Raw genomic sequence first — 22500 nt, 5'->3', positions numbered from 1 at the left:
TCCTTGTTTTCTTTCTTTAAAGGGAACCTGTCAGCAGATTTGGGGCCTATAAGCTGTGGCCACCACCAGTGGGCTCTTATATACACCATTCTAAGGCCTTAGCCACACGGCATGAAAATCGGTGCGAGTGGAGTGCGATAAAAAATCTCATTCCACTCTGACCCATATTAGCCTGTGTGTCAGCACCCATGAGCGATTTATTGTCTTAGCCCTAATCGATCCGAGGAAACAATCGCAGCATGCTGCGACTGTAATACGATCCTGTTTTCTTTAACGCATTCAAGTGTATGGGGCGAGAGAAAAATCGCACTGCACTCGCGGCACCGGTGTGCCCGTGAGTGCAGTGTGACAATGGCAGTAGCCGGCTACGGAGTAGAGAGGGAGATAAATCCCTCCCTCCCCTCCTTAGCGCCTGCCCGCCCCTCTGCAGTACCGACTTCCGCAGCGCCCCCCCCGCAGCTGATGTCCGCTTGCACGATCGGACCTCAGTCGCAGAGACACTCGCATGACACTCGACTCTGCTGTACTGCCAGTGTGAGCTGAGTGTCATGCGAGGGTATTGCAGTGATCCCCGTGTGGCCCAGTCCTAACATGCTGTATATAAGAGACCAGACCTCTGTGTGGAACGTAAAAATTACTTTATAATACTCACCTAAACAGTCGCTGCGGTGTAGTTGGGTCATATGGGCGTCTCCGTTCTCCGGATGCGGTGCATCCTTTCGGCCAGCTTTGTCGTCCTTCTGAAGCCGGGGTGCATGACTCGTCCTACGTCATCCACACTCGCCGGCATTGAGGTCATGCACAGGTGCACTTTGATCTGCCCTGAGTAGTGCAGATCTAAGTATTGTAGTGCGCCTGCGCTGGACCGGCAAGTGAGTATGACGTAGGACGCCTCATGCACACAGGCTTTAGAAGCAGGATGAAGATGGCCAAAAGAGCAGGCGCCGGCACCAAAGAATGGAGACTCCCATATGACCCAACTCCACCACAGCGACTGTTTAGGTAAGTATTATAAAGTGATTTTTATGTTTTACACAGCGGCATGGGCTCTTATATACAGCATGTTAGAATGCTGTATACAAGAGCCCTCTGGTGGTGGCCACAGCTTATAGGCCCCAAATCTGCTGACATATTCCCTTTAAAAGCCAGGGGGTTTTTTTTGTTTTCTTTGGCTATGGGGCTAACTCCGTGCCTGTTCTGCCCTGCAATGGTCTTTTCCATGCAGTGATTTTCCTGAATCATTTGACCTCATGTCAACAACTCAGTTTTATCTTTCTCAGCTCTGCTTTGTCGGCGGGACAACACTGGGAGCCGGCTGTCAATCATGATAACCTCAATAGTGCCGCCCCCGTCTACAGAGGAGGAGAAGGCACCTCTCTGTCTATGTGACGTCACTGGAAACCACAAGATCACTGGCAGGTGCCATCAGTGACCACTCTGAGCCAGGAAGAACAGGCAGATAGCAGCCAGTGTATATCACAGAATTTATGTAAACCTGCATGTCCAGTCTGGTACTTTGTAGTGCTGCGAGTCTTGGTAGGGCGTATCAGGGCTGTATTGTTCGGAGAGATGGGTGAGTCGGGCTATCCACATGCCTGCTCCTGTGGGTGCATCTCTCCTGTTAAGATAGACTTTTTGTATTTGCATGTGGTCAGTGTTTAAGGGCTGCCATGCATTCAGGAAGGAACATCATGCAGTGGTGCCATTTCTGATCGTAGTCAGTAGCGGTTCAAACTGCCAATGATACGGACTGTAGTACCGTGAGTATATTCCTGAGTGCAGGCGGCCATAGCTGCATTTGGATACTGAAGTATCCAAACCTGGGCGGGTATGCCGCGAATGATACGGCTTTGAAATCAATATGTGTTTATGTTAAGTGCGGTTTATATATCAATTAGAAATAGGCCCGATGCTATCGCATCGGGAGTGCGTTGAAATGAACATCTGTCTATGCTTAGTGGTGCTGACAGGAGCAGTGGACATGTGTCACTGTTTGTACATTCCAATATATGTTATGTCATCGTTCCGCATTTGTGTATTGTATGTGTTGTATTTGTTATATTTGACGTCTTTCACCCCTGTGCACTCTCTTCCTTGTGTGCTGAATATTGGTATCTGGTATCTCGTGTGTGTGCGTGTGTGTGTGTGTGTGTGTGTGTGTTTATATGCCTGTGTATGTGGCTGTATGCTGTGTGTGTGTGTGTGTGTGTGTGTGTGTGTTTATATAGCTGTGTATGTGGCTGTATGCTGTGCGTACATGTCGTGTGTGTGTGTGTGTGTGTGTGTGTGTGCGCACGTACATGTGGTCTGTGTACATGTGTTTATATGGCTGTACGCTGTCATCTGTGTGTGTGTGTGTATATTCTCTGTCTGTCTCTCTCTCTTACCCCCCCACTTCCGCCGGGGAAAACACGGGTTTTTTAAATAAAAAATGTTTCTATATTCACCTGTATCCAGAGCGGTTTTCTTTGGCTCTGCTGCCTCCTGCTCCTAACCGCCGCTCATTATACTCACTGAATATTCACTGCACTGAAGAGCTGGAAGCCGGAGCAGCCCTGGGGACTTCAGTGCCGGGGACCGCATCGCTAGGGAAAGGTGAGTATCTGTATCTGTGTGTGTGTGTACATGCATTGCGTGTGTGGGAAGAGGTGAAGAGCGGTAACGTCACTGCTACTTGCACCATGTCTCGTCACTCACCGCAATTTGGGTTCCGCCTGCACTGTTGTCCCTGGTTACCATGGCTATGATATGTGCAAACTGCGGCTGCGCAGCTGACAGTGCCGTGGTGCATGCTGGAATAGGGTTACAGAAACTGGCGATTATGTACCGTATTTTTCGGACCATAAGACGCACTTTTTTCCCCCCAAATGTTGGGGGAAAGTTGGGGGTGCGTCTTATGGTCTGACTATAGGGCTGCGGCTGGGAATGAGGGTGCTGCGGGTCATCGGGGGCACGAGCAGGCAGCAGCAGCGCCTGCCGTGACCACGTGGGCCCGCTCATTACATATGCACGCCCATCCTCCCGCCCATCTCTCAGCGCTGAAGCCGGCGCTGACAGGTGGGCGGAAGGATGAGCGGGGACGCGCGCATAGTAAAGAGCCGGCATGATCACCCCTGGCAATTACAGCCTGGAGTGATCATGTGCGGCTGTATTCACTGCCCCCCGCGCGTCATTACCAGCGCGGGGTGCAGTGAATCAGTGCACTCACCCGTCCCCGTGTGTGGAGCCGCCCCCCTGCTGCACGCGATGACTTCCTGTCTGTGCCGGTCAGCTGATCCGTGCCGGTCAGCTGAGCTGGTCAGCTGATCGGCACAGACAGGAAGACATCGCGATGTTGCAGGGGAACGGCTCCACACACACAGATCAGCGTGCCAGAGAGGAAGATGTGATCGGTGCTGCAGGGAGTGAGGAAAAGGTGAGTATAAACGTTTATTTTTTTCTCTGTGCTATAGGATACAGGCCATATACCAGGATGGTATATGAGCACGATGGGAGTATATGAGCAGGCAGGATGGGGGGGCATGTAAACAGGCTGGATGGGGGGGCATGTAAACAGGCTGGATGGGGGGGCATGTGAACAGGCTGGATGGGGGGGCATGTGAACAGGCTGGATGGGGGGGCATGTGAACAGGCTGGATGGGGGGGGCATGTGAACAGGCTGGATGGGGGGGGGGCATGTGAACAGGCTGGATGGGGGGGCATGTGAACAGGCTGGATGGGGGGCATGTGAACAGGCTGGATGGGGGGGCATGTGAACAGGCTGGATGGGGGGGGGCATGTGAACAGGCTGGATGGGGGGGGCATGTGAACAGGCTGGATGGGGGGGGCATGTGAACAGGATGGATGGGGGTTTATAGCAGGATCATATACAAGGCAGGAGGATCATTACCAGGATGGGGTACCTTAGTAGAGAATTTGGGGACATTACCCCCATAACAGTGTCAGCAGCAGATCCTCGCCCTATAACAGTGTGTCATGACCACATTTTTTGCTTAAAGTTTTATTTTCCCATTTTCCTCCTCTAAAACCAGGGTGCGTCTTATAGTCCGGTGCGTCTTATAGTCCGAAAAATACGGTATGTAGATAAACCGATAGAATTTGTAAATGGAAGAGTTTCCTGTGCTATCTCTAGGAGACAACCTGAGTAACACCATCTCATTAAGCGAACTTTCACACCCCATAGCCAAAAAAAGAATCCAAAGTCCCCGATGGCCCCTCAAAAGGCACAAAGTCAAATCTGTTTGTTTTAAACAAATTTTGAGAAACTTGGCTGGAAAATTAGAGGTGCCTCTACATTCTCAGGCTTTTCCGGAGATGATGGGTTTCAAGCAGGGCTGTGGAGTCTGAGTCGGTGTTCATTTTGGTGGAGTCTGTATAAAATGGACCGACTCCAACTCCTAAAGTATTTAATAAATTGATATCTATATGTTTGTGACAACAAAGAAATTGTTACCAAGACACTGGCAGTTAAAGATACTAAAGCTCATCATACCAGCCAGTTTCTCCAGGCCTTAGTGGAAAAAGTTCTGCAAGATTACGAACTCCAGAAGAATAGGTTGCTATTTTAACGGACAATGCTTCAAACATAAGTACAATTAAATTGATGAATGAGAGTAATGAACAACATCTAGAAGAAAATTTAGGATTCAGTATGTGTGAGATGGAAGGCCACAGTGCTGTTCATGTAACGGAGGAACAAACAGATATTACAACAGAAGAACATCAAAATGAAACTTTAGAATTAGATGATCTTGTTGAAGCTGCTTCAAAACACTTTCATATTCATCACATGCGCTGTGTTGTGCACACGCTGCATCTGGCAATAAAAGAGTCTGCAAGAGGAACATGCTGGAAATCTGACTGGAAAAGTGAGCAAATTAGTTATTGCCGCCAGAACCCCTAAAAGTGATTCCATCTTGAAGAGACGTGCTGGGAAAGAGGCAATTGTCAATCAAGCCACTCGGTGGGGCAGCACTTATTTAATGACTGAGCGATTGCTTGAACTAAAACAATTTCTTATAGATATAGGGAACCATCAGGTAACCCTAAATGAAGGTTATTGGACTTAGGTGGCTGAATTTAAGGAATTGCTTAATCACCCATTTACTGTGACTGACTAAAAAATTACAAGCTGAGGATTTAACTCCTAGCATTTTCATAAGGGAGAGTGTAAGAACTTGCTATTTTGCCTGTCCCAAATAGGAGGTTTAATCGCAGATGGCATTTCTGCTTCAATGAAACGGAGAGAGACACAGCTATTGGAAAATAAAATTCTTCTGGCAGCTGTTAATGTGGACCCAAGTCATCGTATACTGCTTGATGATCAACAGCTTACTAAAGGAAAAGAAGCTCTGACTGAGGTAGCAGTTAGGATGAGCGGCTACAGGACTGCCAGGCGGAAGAGGACTTGGGGCCTGACAGTGCTACTGCTGCCATATCTTCATCCTCATCAGATGAGGAGTTTAACTTTGACAAGTATTTGGATGACATGGAGCAGGCAAAGCGTTGCCGCAAGGAAAAAGATTTCACACTGTTTCCTATAGCAGCAGATTGACTAGATTTCAGCAAAAATTTTCACTTGCTCTCAAAGAAATAGAAAAATTCAACCATTCATCAAAACTGACTGTGCATGAGGCAATTTCTTTATACCCGGAAATTGTTAGGGGTGTCGCCCATGTGGTTACGGCTTTGCCTCCAACCCAAGTTACTGTAGAGGGGTTGTTCTCTAGGAGGATCTGATGGAGGCAATTCTATTTCTTACAACAAATTCATAGACTCACTACACAAATGTTGTTTTTGCTGAACACTGTTTTCTGCCACTTACATAGTTTTATTATATAGTGTTTACAATATATATATATACATATATATATATATATATATATATATATATATATATATATATATATATATATATATATATATATTTATTTGTTAGGATTAAATGTCTGATGTTCACATTGTACTACAATAAATTTTTCACTTAACTATAAGCAGTATATGTGGGAGTTGGAGGCTGTGCAAGGGACATTGAGGAGTCGGAGTTGTAGATTTGGCTTACCGACTCCACAGCCCTGGTTTCAAGAACGTCTCCGTGCATTACATTGCATTGTGTGATTCCTCATTTGGTCTGTGGTGGCGCTGTGGATCAGGCGATGATAGTGATTCTCAGCAGAGGAGGACTGTGAGCAAATTATTATTACAACTCCAATCCCGTTGTTTATCCATTACAAATATTCACGGCAGGACAATGCAGATCTTTCCATTCTTTTCTAGATGTAAGGAAAGTTTAGTTGTCAGGGAAACTAACTTTTCTCTGCCTGAATTAAACATCACACCCTACATGTTTGTCCTTTAAGGTTCAAGTGAGGTAACACCTGTCCTTTATTTGCTGCACATACCTTATTTTATCCCCAAAGCTCTGCAATCACTTTACTGTGAAGAATCTGACTAAAGTTCTGCAGAATGTATTGCTGTGCTATGAAGGATTTCAGTGTTGTTGGTGTAGAAGGGCGGACATCACACGGATTCCATCTCCAGCGATGCCTGCTCCCCTGCCTCCCAACTCTCTGTTTTTGGGGGGGGGCGTGTGCTCCTGATAGAATGGGTGCAGCTCTTGCCCAATCTGAGTGGTCGCAAATGCTGAAAGTGGAGGCAGCTTTGGCTCTATACCACAAGGGAGGTGGGCCAGTGGACTGAAGCTGGGTGAGTCCAAAGGCCAACATCTGAGAAGCACCAAGAAGTTCTATAGGAAAGGGCTTAATAGCCCTGGAGATGTCCAGGGGACCGGCCACTTCTGATGCACTGTAGAGGTGGCTAGTAACCTAAGCAGCCAGCACCAAACTGTAAAATGAAAAAGGCCACCTTTCTTCAGACTGTACATATACAACATTCATAATATATTTTAATAACTATTATTTAGTGTTTAATGTGCTTATTTGTTTATATGGTTTTCGTAGTGCTAGGATCTGTTATGGCTTTATTCCTCCAAATGAAGCCATGCAGCAGATTGCTGTGTAGGGAAAACATTAAAGAGGACATGGCGCTAAAACACCGCTGTACCTTCATACTGGGGTGGGATCCAACCTCTGTGCCTCCCAATCATATGATCGCTGATCTTTTTGATATACCATCAAATTACCATCATATTAAGCCTGAAAATGAGACCTCTAAGGCTATGTGTGCACTAGGCGTTTTTCACGGCGTTTTTGCGCGTTTTTCGGGTGCGTTTTTGGGCTCAAAACTGTGTGACTTTGCTTCCCCAGCAAAGTCTGATTTTTCATTTTTGCTGTGTGCACACGTTTTATTTTAGTTTCCTTTTTGAGCTAAAAAAAATGGACATGTCAATTCTGTCCTGCATTTTACTGCATTTTTCACCCCTGCAATGCATTGGAAAAACGCAGCTAAACTCAGGCAAACACGCATGCGTTTTTCTGGTGCGTTTTTGTGCGTTTTTTTTTTTGTGGCAAAAAAAAAACGCACAAACACAGCGTCAAAAAAACGCTGCGTGCGCACATATAGCCTAAAGGAGGACTAAGACCATAAGGGTATGTTCACATGTGGCGGTTTTTTTGCATTTTTTTTTATTTATTTTTTTACTTTTACATTTACAGTACCAGCAAAATAAGATCTCTAAAACCCCATTCACGTTTTTTTTCTTCATGGCTTTTAAATTTGCAGCATGTTAATTCTATTTTTTGCAGCATTTTTCATACTTTAAAATGACACAATTTGAAAAATGTGCCAATCACATGTATTTTATGCAGCGTTTTCCCTTACAGTTCCCTGGTTTTTGTGCAGTAAAGTGATGGGTGTAAACATCCCCTAAATATGTCTGTCTTTCAGGGTCACCCTTGGGGTTGGTGTGGTAGTTCTCGGCTGCGGACACTACTATATTATCGCTCCTCATTTCCTCTTTGTTGTACAATGGGCAGATCACAGCAATGTATAAGTTTTCCAACTCTACAAATTATTAATGGGGTACCATGCTTTATGTGCCCTTTAGACAAAGAAGCAACATATACCTTACCGAAACAGTAAACTTACACGGCTCCTAAAAGACTCGCTGGGAGGAAACTGTCACACTATCATGATTGCCGCTGTTAGCCCTTCTTCTTTGTCGTATGATGATACATACAATACCCTGAAGTATGCAAACCGAGCCAAGGATATCAAATCTGCTGTAAGTGAAAATCCCGGACTTGTTTTCGATTTCACTAATTGTTTCATAGTGTTCTGTTCATACTTTCTTGCATCTTTTGTGATTATTTATAAAATGACAACCACATTCCATGAAAGGATATCCTTTTTTTTTTATCAACAACCATAATTTGCTTTTGCTACAGTGCATATAACATTAAAAAAAATGGCGCTAGCAACCACCTTGCATAGTCTGTTGTCTGGAGTTTGCGACACCCATGCTTAAGTGTCTTCATAGTAATAGATGACTAAACCACTGTAATCTAAAAAAGACTGATGACACATCCTACCATTCTAATGTGAACAGGTGCCAACTGAACATGACACATAGTAACAAAAAGGAGACAGTTGCACTCTGCAGAGCTAAGACGTGTAACTGTGAATACCGCATTACTGCTATGATAAAACATGTAAAAATTGAGATAATTAGCACACAAAAATGGCCAGTTTTACGTGAGCCCAACGGCACGGCACCCTCTTTTTGTTGGGTTCCTGTCCTCCCATACATTGAGGTTGTTGGTTTGGGTTTTTTTTTTAAACCCAAAAAGAGGCATTAGAGTAGGCAGGGACCCAACAAAAAGGTTGTCTGGCTGTTGGGCTCACATAAAACTGGCCATTTTTGTGTGCCAAGTATGTAAATTTTTACATGGTTTTTCATAGCAGTAATGCATGTCTATTCCCATATTCATTGTTCCATATATCTTAACAGCACGGAGTGCAACTGTCTCATTTTTGTGATTAAATCACTGTATACTTAGACTAAAGTCAGACTGTCGCCACTCTGTACTGTCTGTACAGTGGAAAAAGCAAACCGAACCATGGAGGAGGTAGTGTGACAGCAGTGCCTAACTGCACGGGGTTTGTAAGGCTGGAATCATGGGTCCGCATAGAAGCCGTAAACACAAATTCACATCTATATCCTAATACTTCTCACATTAATGACAAATGGATTAATCGTTTGAAGACTAAAATTTTAAATGTTTTCTATTAACAGGTTAAAAGGAATGTGGTTAGTCTAGACAGTCACATTAGTCAATACGTAAAGATCTGTGAGCAGCAAAAGAAAGAGGTACGTTCATCTGGGGTTCTGCGTAATGACACCAATGCCGTTAAAAAGTTTGACTTGTTTAGATGTAAAATGCCAAGTAAAAATATATCCACAGCTTTTTGATTTTAGAATAGGTTATTAGTGGACAGCTCTTCATTTCTGTCACTGCTTGTAAGTCTATATGTCCCTCATGATAGATGCTGCACATGAAACGAGCAGCTGTCTGCTTAGGGTTTAGGGGCTGCATTCAGGCCTATTGGCTAAGCACTATGCAGATGCTCTTATAGGGTTTTCGCCTAATTTAATTTTACAAGAAATGAATACAATTGCAAAGAATTTGTAGAAATAAGCACATTTGCAATAACCTTCATTAAAAATAAATATTCTCTGTTCTCAAGAATTGGGGGGATTTTCAGTTTTATGGTTTTCTTTTCTTTAATGGATATACAGTGCCTTTTGCGGAAGTATTCAGTAACCTTGAATTTTTCAACCTTCAACCTTTTCCCACATTTCAGGCTTCAAACAAAGATACAAATTTTAATGTTATGGTGAAGAATCAACACGTGGGACACAATTGTGAAGTTGAATGAATTTTATTGCGTATTTTAAACTTATTTATAAACAATCAATAACTGAAAAGTGGTGCCTTCAATATTATTCATCCCCTTTACTTTCAGTGCAGCAAGCTCACTCCAGAAGTTCATTGAGGATCTCTGAATGATCCAATGTTGTCCTAAATGACTGATGATGATAAATATAAGCCACCTGTGTGTAATCTAGTCTCCGTATAACTGTACCTGCTCTGTGATAGTCTGTGTTTTGTTTTTAAAGCACAGAGAGCATCATGAAGACAAAGGAACACAACAGGCAGGTCTGTGATACTGTTGTGGAGAAGTTTAAAGCCGGATTTGGTTACAAAAAGATTTCCAACACTTTAAACATCCCAAGTAGCACTGTGCAAGCGATCATATTGAAATGGAAGGAGTACCATGCCACTGCAAATCTACCAAGACCCGGCCGTCCATCCAAACTTTCATCTCAAACAAGGAGAAGACTGATCAGAGATGCAGCCAAGAGGCCCATTATCACTCTGGATGAACTGCAGAGATCTACAGCTGAGGTGGGAGAGTCTGTCCATAGGACAACAATCAGTCGTACACTGCACAAATTTGGCCTTTATGGAAGAGTTGCAAGGAGAAAGCCATCTCTCAAATATATCTATAAAAGGTGTCATTTAAAGTTTGCCATAAGCCACCGGGGAGACACACCAAACATGTGGAAGAAGGTGCTCTGGTCAGATGAAACCAAAATCGAACTTTTTGGGCACAATGCCAAATTATATGTTTTGGCGTAAAAGCAACACCCCTCATCACCCTGAACACACCATCCCCACTGTCAAACATGGTGGTGGCAGTATCATGGTTTGGGCCTGCTTTTCTTCAGCAGGGACAGGGAAGAGGGATAAAATTTATGGGAAGATGGATGGAGCCAAATACAGGACCATTCTTGAAGAAAACCTGTTGGAGTCTGCAAAAGACCTGAGACTGGGACGGAGATTTGTCTTCCAACAAGTCAAGGATCCCAAACATAAAGCAAAATCTACAGTGGAATGGTTCACAAATAAACGTATCCAGGTGTTAGAATGGCCAAGTCACAGTCCAGACCTGAATCCAACCGAGAATCTGTGGAAAGACGTGAAAACTGCTGTTCACAAACGCTCTCCATCCAACCTCACTCAGCTTGAGCTATTTGCAAAGGAAGAATGGGCAAGAATTTTGTCTTTCGATGTGCAAAACTGATAGAGACATACCCCAAGCGACTGCAGCTGTAATCGCAACAAAAAATGGCGCTACAAAGTGTTAACTTAAAGCGGACGAATAATATTGCACGCCCCAATTTTCTGTTATTTATTTTTTTAAAAAAAGTTTAAAATAAGCAATAAATTTCGTTCAACTTCACAATTTTGTGTCCCACTTGTTGTTGATTCTTCACCATAACATTAAAATTTGTATCTTTTGTTTGAAGCCTGAAATGTGGGAAAAGGTTGAAAAATTCAAGGGGGCGAATACTTTCGCAAGGCTCTGTAGCACAACACCCAATATATACACGATAGTCATATAGAATATAGGGCCTCCTCAAATGACAAAAATGTAAAATTTTTACATTTTAGTCTTTTGCGGAGGTTCGGTTTTCGTTTTTTTGCCAAGGTTTGTAGCAACAGTTGCAGCTCATCTGAGGTGGCCGGATCCATAGACAACGAGCGCATGCTTACAAGCTCTCTACTGTAGAGCTTCCAAGCTCTGCTCTGAAGCTGGCCCGGCCATCGGCTCTCACTTGGCCACTGTATCTCCCCAATTTCATTGTTGCTGTGCTCCTCTGATGCTGTGCATGGGAGACTACACCCTTCCAGATAGTGGATTAGCAATCCCACTAGCCCTAGCAATCAATCTTCACAAGTGCCCCTCTGCCCAGCTAGCAGGATGGTAGGAGGCAGTGGAGCAGTGCGCTCCTGAAGAGAGATGAGAATAATGCACTAAACACGTCTGATGTGAAATGACCTGCTCATGTCCCGTAACAACTCACTGGAAAAAAAAAATTTTTCCTCCATTAACATTGCTACTCATGTCCATGATTGATTTTATGCTTTTTTTTTTCCCTCCCTCTAATACTGGACAGTTTTTGGGGTTTTTTTTAAATTGATTGGTTTCTTAATGGTTCAAGTTCTCATATTTTTATTTTTAGATTGCAATTCTGAAAGAGAAATTGAAGAATTATGAAGAGCAAAGGATTCCAGAACAAAGCAAGCAGTCGTCTGCCACACACCAGCAACAGGCAGAAATTAAGAGGTATTATCTATTTGCTAAAAATGCTCATCATTGCCCTGCTATTGGGGATTACATTTAGCCTGTTTCCCTTTTAAAGATGCTCTGTGCCCTAACCCCCAATTAAATGTATGGGGGTGTCCTGACTCTCCCTTCATGAACAAGTCCCTTTGCTCCTTTATTCCCATGGGAGATGTCTGACAGCGACTTCTTCCCCTCTCCAATAGAGCACACTCTGTCCCGCTAAGCATGCATGTGTATGGTGGTCATGAAGAACCGCTATTTAAGGTGTATGGCCACTTTAATATTTTGCGCCTCTTTGCCACACTCCATTTGCAGAGGCTTTCGTTGGCAGTGGGAGAATTTGCTGGATGTGCTTGTCAGCTATTTTTCATGGTGAAACATCACATATCCAGAGCCTAGAGAAAGAATAGATGTGACGCTCAACCCTACCTTTTATGAGGTACATTATATTTTAGCAAACCCTTTTGATGAGATTACTAAAGAGTTGACCTCATCAACACAAGAAATAACTAAATCTTCAGGCCCTCGTCCAAAAGTACCGGAAAAAAATAAGACGTAGAAGACAACTTTTTTAACCCTTGAAAATCTTCTCAAAAGTCGGAGGTTGTCTTATACGCCGGGTGTCGTCTTATACGGTGGTGCACGGTGCTGCATGAGCCCATTGTTTAGTAATGCCCCCCTACTGGTCCCCTTGTTACACACAACAAACATTATTCTCACCTCTTCTCCATTCCTGCAGTGCCTTTAGCTTCTTCTGGCAGACCGCAGGCCTGTAGACCCCCTTTGCGATAGCGTCTTGTACACTGGGCCACTGCCATCATAGCTTTACTGCAGTTGAGTGCTTTGCGGTGCCATAAAGCATTCAACTGCAGTAAAGCGCTGACAGCAGCGGCGGCGACCCCGTGTACAGGACGCGATCATGGAGGGGTCTATGGGCGTGTGGTCCGCAGGAAGCACTCCACCATTATCGCATCTTATATACGGGTCCGTTGCTGTCAGCGCTTTGCCGCAAAGCTTTCACTGCAGTAAAGCCATGACCGCAGACAGCAGCCCCGTGTCCCGGACGCTATCATGGAGGGGTCTATGTGCCTGCGGTCTACAAGAAGCAGCTGAGGTCACCGACTGAATGGAGGAGAGGTGAGAATGTTTGTGTTTAAACAATGGCATAATAGGGGACAAGAAGGGGATTAGTAGGAGGAGATTACTAAACAATGGGCTCATTACTACAAGGGGGGGGACAAGGATGGGCTCATTACTAAAGAATGGGCTCATTACTGCTGTCAACATTACTAAACAATGGGCTCATTACTGCCTGGGACATTACTAAAGAATGGGCTGATTACTGCAGGGCACATTTCTAAACAATGGGCACATGACTGCAGGGGACATAACTGAACAGTGGGCTCATTACTGCTAGGGACATTACTAAACAATGGTCACATTACTGGAGGGGCCATTACTGCAGGGGACATTACTAAACAATGGGCACATCACTGCAGGGGATATTACTAAACAATGGGCACATTACTTGGTCAGCTTATACTCTGTGAGGCTGTGCGCAAGTTGCGTTCTCTGCAGTGCGGAAAAGAACGCACCCTCTGGCAGACTGGACACTGCGTTTATAAAATAAAATGCATCCACAACGCATGCATTTTAGATGCTTTTTCCATGCGTTTTGCATGCGTTTTGGATGCATTGTTGACAGTGCGTTCCCCCGGCAATTCAGCTCTGCTACATGCCGGCTAACAGCAGACACAGACAGAGTTGCGCGATGAGAATGAACTCGGGTGAACTGCACCCGACTTCATTGTCACACCGCAGCTCTGTCTGTGTGTGGCGTCACGATTATCATCTTCACCGCACACATCCCAACATTACCGCCAACATCCCCGCACACATCCCGACATTACCGCCGACATCCCCGCACACAACCCGACATTCCCGCACACATCCTGACATTACCGCCGACATCCCCGCACACATCCCAACATTACCGCCGACATTCCCGCACGCATTCTGACATTACCGCCGACATCCCTGCACACAACCAGACATTCCTGCACACATCCCGACATTCCCGCCGACATCCCCGCGCACATTCCGACACTACAGCCCTCATCACCGCAATCACACTGACATTACCTCAGTGACGTCCCCGCTGACAACGCGACTCACTTCAGTTGCGTGGAGCTCACAGGAGCGGCGGTGTTCTACGGCCGCTCCTGTCAGCTTCATGTAGCAGAGCTGGATGAATCGCGGGACCTCTGGATTACGCCGGACCTGGAGGGGTATTTGGGGATTTTAATAAAGTGGTAAAAGAGGGTGTTTTTTTGTCTTTTCCAAATAAAGGATTTTTTCGGATGTGTGTGTTTATTTACTTACACTTACAGGTTAATTATGGAAGGTATCTCGGGGAGACGCCTGTCATGATTAACCTAGGACTTAGTGGCAGCTATGGGCTGCTGCCATTAACCCCTTATTACCCCGATTGCCACTGCACCAGGGCAATTTGAGATGAGCCGGGTAAAGTCCCAGGACTGTCGCATGTAATGGATGCGGCAATTCCGGGCGGCTCCTGGCTGATATTGTTAGGCTGGGGGGCTCCCCATAACGTGGTGCTCCCCATCCTGAGAACACCAGCCTTCAGCCGTGTGGCTTTATCTTGGCTGGTATCAAAATTGGGGGGGACCGCACGTCGTTTTAATTATTTTATTAATTTATTTTACTGCATGATATAGACCCGCCCACCTGCGGCTGTAATTGGTTGCAGTCAGACACGCCCCCACGCTGAGTGACAGCTGTCTCACTGCAACCAATCATAGGTAGCGGTGGGCGGGGAAAGCGGTGAATACGAGATGGAATAATGAGCGGCCGGCATTTTCAAAAGAGGAAAATCCGCCGGAGCAGTGTGAACGCCGTGCAGCACCGGGGATCGGTGAGTATGAGAGAGGCGGGGGGAGACTGACCGACTGTCAGAGAGAGGGACAGACAGAGAGACCGACAGAGAGACAGACAGACAGACAGAGCGAACAACTGACAGAGAAAGAGACCGACCAACAGACAAAGGGAGATTGACCGACATCCACAGACAGAAATTGACCGAAATCACAGAGACTGAAAAGACCTGCGTTTTTGCTTGTCAAAAAAGCATGCGGAATGCAACAAAAATGCAGTCCAAGTGCATTTTGGTTGCGTTCTGACCCACATCATTGATTTCAACGGGTGGAGAACGCAGCTACAGCGCACAAAAGAAGTGACATGCTGCTTTTTTTTCCGCAGCGATTTTGGGCATCCAAAACGCTGCGTTTACAAACGCAGCATGTGCATTGATTTTTCGGCTTTCTCATAGACTTTGCTGGGGAAGCTGAACGCATGCAGTTACGCTGCAGTTCAAAACGCAGCGTTTCCGCGGGAAAAACCGCAACGTGCGCACATAGCCTTATACGATATATCCCAAACTATATTTTAACTGGAAAAGTTGGGGGTTGTCTTATATGCCGGAAAACATGGTAATAATTTAAAAAATGTCAAAAAAAATATTAAACTGCAAAATAAGATTAACAGATACGTCATCCTAGTTTACCGAGCTTTATTAACTCTTTTATAAAGAACAGACACTTAAACCATGTGTTGTTAATGACCCGTGTAAAGGATTACAATGGATCTATCCACAGGCGGTATGGCTGCTGGTCATTGCGGACTTGATGGATTGGCTCATACCGAGGACTGACATAAGGGACAGCAACCCTGATCTCTACACCCCAACATAGACTGTCATATGCAAATATGTTGTGTGGGCTGGCCGTAGGAAGAGTCAGGAATTCACGGTGGTGATGACGGCTTTTGTACAGCGCTGCCGAGTGTCAGCTCTATAACCATTACTCCGTTTCCAAAGTCTTGTACCATAAATACTCTTGGTTTAAGATTTGTTTTTGCAAACTTCACCTGTGCTGCTTTTTTTTTTTTTTGTTCCCTCTTTATTTTTTTTTTAAAGAGGCTTTTTTCCTGGCATCCCTTCCATACAATCTATTGTTGTTTAGTATTGTCACAATCCTGAACATTTACGTGACATGTGAAGGCCATTAGCGTCTGAGCTTAAAAGTTAATTTAAAGTTTCATCTTATTCACTAAATCATGGAATAATAATAATTTCCACAATTTGGATTTAAAGAAGAAAAAAAAAATAATTTTCAGCGCAGGAACATTATTATGTGTCTGTTGAAGCCCCATTGAGGGCAAGTGCGTAGATTCAGTCGTGGTATCCACCACAGTGTAGAGCGTGGGATCACTATTTATTTTTTCTTTGAAGTAAAACATTTTTTAAAAACAGGCAGGGAAATTGTTTTTTCCTCACAGTAAGAATCCTCTATGATCCCATGCTGTAATGTCTGTATTCACTCTTCCATTTCATCTCTGAGAATGACATGGTCTGACGTTGGGGAACCTTGGAAAGATTGTCAACTCTCTTGAATGTTTTCCACTTGTGACGAATCTTTCTCGTTGAAGAATGATGCCCTTCACAGCAATCATTTGGGAATCACCTTCTAACCACTGCCAGATTGATGGGTGGCAGCAATTGCTTTTCTATCATAATTGCTGATCTTCCAGACCAGCAAACTACCAAAACTTCTGCCTTCATAGAGGTGGTCACACTTGCCGATTAAACGATTGATCAAGGACATGTGATTGCTTCCTACCCTCAGGTTCTATAGGAGCCTTAAGGGTGTACTTAATTTTTCACACACTGCTTCTGCATTTTGTCCTAGTTTTTGTTAAATGTGATGGTGTGGACGTTATGTTTGTTCACCTAAGTGTTTGGTTTTTTTTTTATCCAAATGTAAGACCTGATACATAAACCCATAGAACTCAGAGAGGGTTTAGTTTTTCTTCCCTGCAACTAAAAATAGGATATTTTGATGTATTTTTAATCTATATGTGACTAATGTTAGAGAAATGTGATGTCATCCTAAGATTGATGTAGAAAGTAGATCTTGCTGATTCTGGCACCGCACACACTTAACACAAGCTTTCTGGAAGCTGTAGACTCTTCAGTATTAAAAATTTAGCAGAACAGCATCACCATCCACGTAATAGGAAATGCACTGAGAATTACAGGAACCGTCGACAACTTTCATTATAACCTACTGTTGCGCATTAGCAGAGCCGCACAGCTGAGGTCTGAGCTGTTAAAATGTATCCCCAGGCTTAGCACTAACACCATGCGCTGGCACTTTATATCCTGAATAGTCAAGACCTAAATGATAAAATCTAGTTATTTCCTGATTTGGTTTACAAAAAATGAGACGTTTACATTAGCAGTGTGGTTATATAGCAATGTTACTGTGCGGAGAAAGCATTTCCTTCAGGATTTCTCCTCAATCAACATGTGGTCAACAAAATACTAAGTAGTAATATCAATTTAAATAGCACCTGTCAACCTTCTTGCCTCTACGTGATAGACATGTTATAGTATTTAGGTACCTTTTTGGTGATGGCTGCAGTACCTCTACGTCAGACATGCACCATTGCTGTGTAAATGTACCGGGAAGCACCAAGGGAAGGGAAACCCTGTGGCTAGGTAAGGGGAAGATGGTGACCTCTGACCAAACCTACCGCTGGTCCCTGGGTTTCCTCACCTCCCTAGATGGGTTCCACACCTATACACAAAGCCGGATACCTGATCCTAGGTATCTCTAGTGCTGGGCCCTAAATAGGGAACAGATGGGATGAGCTCTTCATCAACCTAACTAAACACTGACACAAGGAGGACATACAGGAGGGAAAATGCATGAACACAGATGACAGGTAGAAGTTCAGCAAAGCTTTCAGCAATGATACTGTGCCGCCCCAGCAGCAGTCAAACTGCTTGGATCCGCAGTCGCTGTGGCTAGAGGGTCTCCGGACCCAGGGGCTCGTGGTTACTTCAAAAGTAAAGGAGGTATTTACAGGGGATAAATGTTCGTGACTCCACCTGCGGGTTGCGGTAAAGGGGAGTACCGACGCTACCGATGGGGGTACCGGGGCAGATGGTATGGGGCAACCAGATGTCAGTACCTCCGCAGGTAGGGAAGGCCCCGGATAGTGGGGATTTGGTGAACGGGTAGCTTGCTTGGCCTTGGGAAGCAAGGTGCAAGGGTTAGAGTACTCACTGCCGTAGTCGTGGTGTTGGATCAGGTGGATTAAGCAGACACTCACACAGATGGTAAACCAAAGTCTCTGGGCACTACAGTCTCTACAGGGGGAGCCCGTCCAGGTCCTGCTCCCAATAGTGTCATTTGGTACGTCCGGAGCCCTGCCTCCGTGCACAAATTGTTTGACAGTGGTGGCCCCTTGGCTTGAAGCTCTTGGGGCCCCACTACCCCTGTGTATGACAGCTGTGCTCTTGGTGGCTAGCACTTGGGATTTCAGTGGGTTGTGTGTTTTGGAGAACCCTATCCCCCGTGTTGTGCTGATGCCTCCATTCTCTGAGCTCTTGGGGAAAGTTCATAAAGAGATTATCCTCCATAGGTTAATTATCAGGTTGCTTGAAGCTACTCCCTGATCTAGGGTCCTGTACCCCGCCATGCTTGGTACCGATAAGGTTGCTGGGCTTTCTAGTGCCAACAGTCCTCCTAGACTGCATCTGTTATATTTTCTGTCCAGTGTTGCTAATTTCGGTCTCCGACTACTGTGGTCACGGACCACCGTTTACAACCCAGCCTGTCGCCTCCATGGGAGGTCCAACTTCCACCCTCCTCTCTCCGAGGGCTACTACTCAACTCCCTCTCACTTTGAGAGCTGACTCCAAACTGACTTCCTCCCTCCCACCAGTCTGCCTGATCCCTAGGTGGGCGGCCGTGCTCCAACTTGACCAACCCACTGGTGTCTGTCCAGCCCTGGTGTGAGGTGTGGTTGGTATTTGTAGTGCGGATGTCAGTGACACTGTTGATGGGAACCTGGAACCATGGGGGGTAGGCCCTGCACCCTGGTTGACAGGATGCAGTTCCCTGCAGCACCCTGACAGTCAGGGGCGCTACAATACCACAGCCACTTGCTTGCAAACAAGGCTTGAATGAACTGAAAATATCACCAACACCAGTCGAAAGAAGGGTATTTAAGCACTAAGATAATGCTGATGATTAGCAGCTGGGTGGAAGGAGAGCTCCTGCTGGGTCCAAAAGGGGGAAAGCTACCTATACCAATGAATACTGACAGCAGGAACAATGGAAAGTCAGGGAGCATATTGCGCAGCAAAACGCTGTGAGTTTCTGTGGCCAGAAACCACGACTGTCACCTGTGACACACTCGTGCATGACAGAACAGCAGGCTCAAGAGCTGAGCCTACTCCATGCAGTGCAAGTTGTAATGGCAACCCAGGGTCATCTGAAGACCTCGGTGTTATCCATGGTAGAACTCTTTATGAAGCCCAATTATTACGTTCACAATATTGTTTTGCATGTGTGCTCAAGTGATTGCAGGTTTAAGTCACCTAAGAGCACTAACTAATTAAAATGTAAAAATATAGGTGTATAAAAAAGTGAAAGTTTTTAAAATACTACCCTTTTTTAAAAACATAATTATATTTCGTATATGTGACATTGCCATGTGTATAATCTACGTACATAATCGGCAGTTGTGGATGTCCACCTATTCCGGCATGCACCGCGCCACTGTCAGTTGCGCAGCCGCAGTTCGATGCTCCGGCTTCCAGGTACACACGTGAGCGCACGCACACATGCGCACACACACACACATACACACATGAGCGCGCGCGTGCACACACACACATAGCAGACATACATGGATACACTGAACACAGACACACACACATAGCAGACCTACATGGATACACTGAACACAGACACACACACACATAGCAGACATACAGTGCCTACAAGTAGTCTTCAACCCCCTGCAGATTTAGCAGGTTTGATAAGATGCAAATAAGTTAGAGCCTGCAAACTTCAAACAAGAGTAGGATTTATTAACAGATGCATAAATCTTACAAACCAACAAGTTATCTTGCTCAGTTAAATTTTAATAAATTTTAAACATAAGTGTGGGTCAATTATTATTCAACCCCTAGGTTTAATATTTTGTGGAATAACCCTTGTTTGCAATTACAGCTAATAATCGTCTTTTATAAGACCTGATCAGGCCGGCACAGGTCTCTGGAGTTATCTTGGCCCACTCCTCCATGCAGATCTTCTCCAAGTTATCTAGGTTCTTTGGGTGTCTCATGTGGACTTTAATCTTGAGCTCCTTCCACAAGTTTTCAATTGGGGTAAGGTCAGGAGACTGTCTAGGCCACTGCAACACCTTGATTTTTTCCCTCTTGAACCAGGCCTTGGTTTTCTTGGCTGTGTGCTTTGGGTCGTTGTCTTGTTGGAAGATGAAATGATGACCCATCTTAAGATCCTTGATGGAGGAGCGGAGGTTCTTGGCCAAAATCTCCAGGTAGGCCGTGCTATCCATCTTCCCATGGATGCGGACCAGATGGCCAGGCCCCTTGGCTGAGAAACAGCCCCACAACATGATGCTGCCACCACCATGCTTGACTCTAGGGATGGTATTCTTGGGGTCGTATGCAGTGCCATCCAGTCTCCAAACGTCACGTGTGTGTGGTTGGCACCAAAGATCTCGATCTTTGTTTCATCAGACCAGAGAACCTTGAACCAGTCTGTCTCAGATTCCTCCAAGTGATCATGAGCAAACTGTAGACGAGCCTTGACATGACGCTTTGAAAGTAAAGGTACCTTACGGGCTCGTCTGGAACGGAGACCATTGCGGTGGAGTACGTTACTTATGGTATTGACTGAAACCAATGTCCCCACTGCCATGAGATCTTCCCGGAGCTCCTTCCTTGTTGTCCTTGGGTTAGCCTTGACTCTTCGGACAAGCCTGGCCTCGGCACGGGTGGAAACTTTCAAAGGCTGTCCAGGCCGTGGAAGGCTAACAGTAGTTCCATAAGCCTTCCACTTCCGGATGATGCTCCCAACAGTGGAGACAGGTAGGCCCAACTCCTTGGAAAGGGTTTTGTACCCCTTGCCAGCCTTGTGACCCTCCACGATCTTGTCTCTGATGGCCTTGGAATGCTCCTTTGTCTTTCCCATGTTGACCAAGTATGAGTGCTGTTCACAAGTTTGGGGAGGGTCTTAATTAGTCAGAAAAGGCTGGAAAAAGAGATAATTAATCCAAACATGTGAAGCTCATTGTTCTTTGTGCCTGAAATACTTCTTAATACTTTAGGGGAACCAAACAGAATTCTGGTGGTTTGAGGGGTTGAATAATAAATGACCCTCTGAATAAACTTTTCACCATTTTTTAAAAAAAAAAAAAAAGAATTAACATTCCTTTTTGCTGCAGTGCATTTCACACTTCCAGGCTGATCTACAGTCCAAATGTCACAATGCCAAGTTAATTCCGAATGTGTAAACCTGCTAAATCTGCAGGGGGTTGAATACTACTTGTAGGCACTGTACATACATATCTATATATATTATATCTACATACATATAATGTGTATGTATGTAAATATAATATATATGTATGTAGATATAATATGTGTATGTATGTAGATATAATATGTGTATGTATGTAAATATAATGTATATCTACATACATATATTATATCTACATACATACATTACATACATACATACACACACACATTATATATATATATATATATATATATATATATATATATATATATATATATATATATATATATATATATATATATATATATATATATATATATATATATATATATATATATATATAATGTGTGTGTGTATGTATGTAGACATAATATATATGTAGATATAATGTATGTATGTAGATATAATATATATGTGTATGTATGTAGATATAATATATAAACAGTCATATGAAAAAGTTTGGGCACCCCTAGTAATGTTAACCTTTTTTCTTTATAACAATTTGGGTTTTTGCAACAGCTATTTCAGTTTCATATATCTAATAACTGATGGACTGAGTAATATTTCTGGATTGAAATGAGATTTATTGTACTAACAGAAAATGTGCAATCTGCATTTAAACAAAATTTGACTGGTGCAAAAGTATGGGCACCTCAACATAAAAGTGACATTAATATTTTGTAGATCCTCCTTTTGCAAAAATAACAGCCTCTAGTCGCTTCCTGTAGCTTTTAATGAGTTCCTGGATCCTGGATGAAGGTATATTTGACCATTCCTGTTTACAAAACAATTCCAGTTCAGTTAAGTTTGATGGTCGCCGAGCATGGACAGCACGCTTCAAATCATCCCACAGATGTTCAATGATATTCAGGTCTGGGGACTGGGATGGCCATTCCAGAACATTGTAATTGTTCCTCTGCATGAATGCCTGAGGAGATTTGGAGCAGTGTTTTGGATCATTGTCTTGCTGAAATATCCATCCCCT

The 22500-nt window shown here is 44.3% G+C and overlaps 1 protein-coding gene across 1 annotated transcript in view; it reads left to right on the top strand.

The window, feature by feature from the left end:
• KIF18A (kinesin family member 18A) overlaps positions 1-22500 on the top strand; it is a 222103-nt gene that overhangs the window by 96246 nt on the left and 103357 nt on the right. Inside the window, exons 8-10 of the mRNA XM_075325411.1 lie at positions 8006-8182; positions 9194-9268; positions 11990-12093. Of these exons, the coding sequence (XP_075181526.1) occupies positions 8006-8182; positions 9194-9268; positions 11990-12093 (356 nt within the window). The remainder of the gene's footprint in view (positions 1-8005; positions 8183-9193; positions 9269-11989; positions 12094-22500) is intronic.

This window comes from Anomaloglossus baeobatrachus, chromosome 10, assembly GCF_048569485.1.
Source record: "Anomaloglossus baeobatrachus isolate aAnoBae1 chromosome 10, aAnoBae1.hap1, whole genome shotgun sequence".
Taxonomy (NCBI): Eukaryota; Metazoa; Chordata; class Amphibia; order Anura; family Aromobatidae; genus Anomaloglossus; species Anomaloglossus baeobatrachus.
This window is presented reverse-complemented; position numbering and strand designations above follow the sequence as displayed.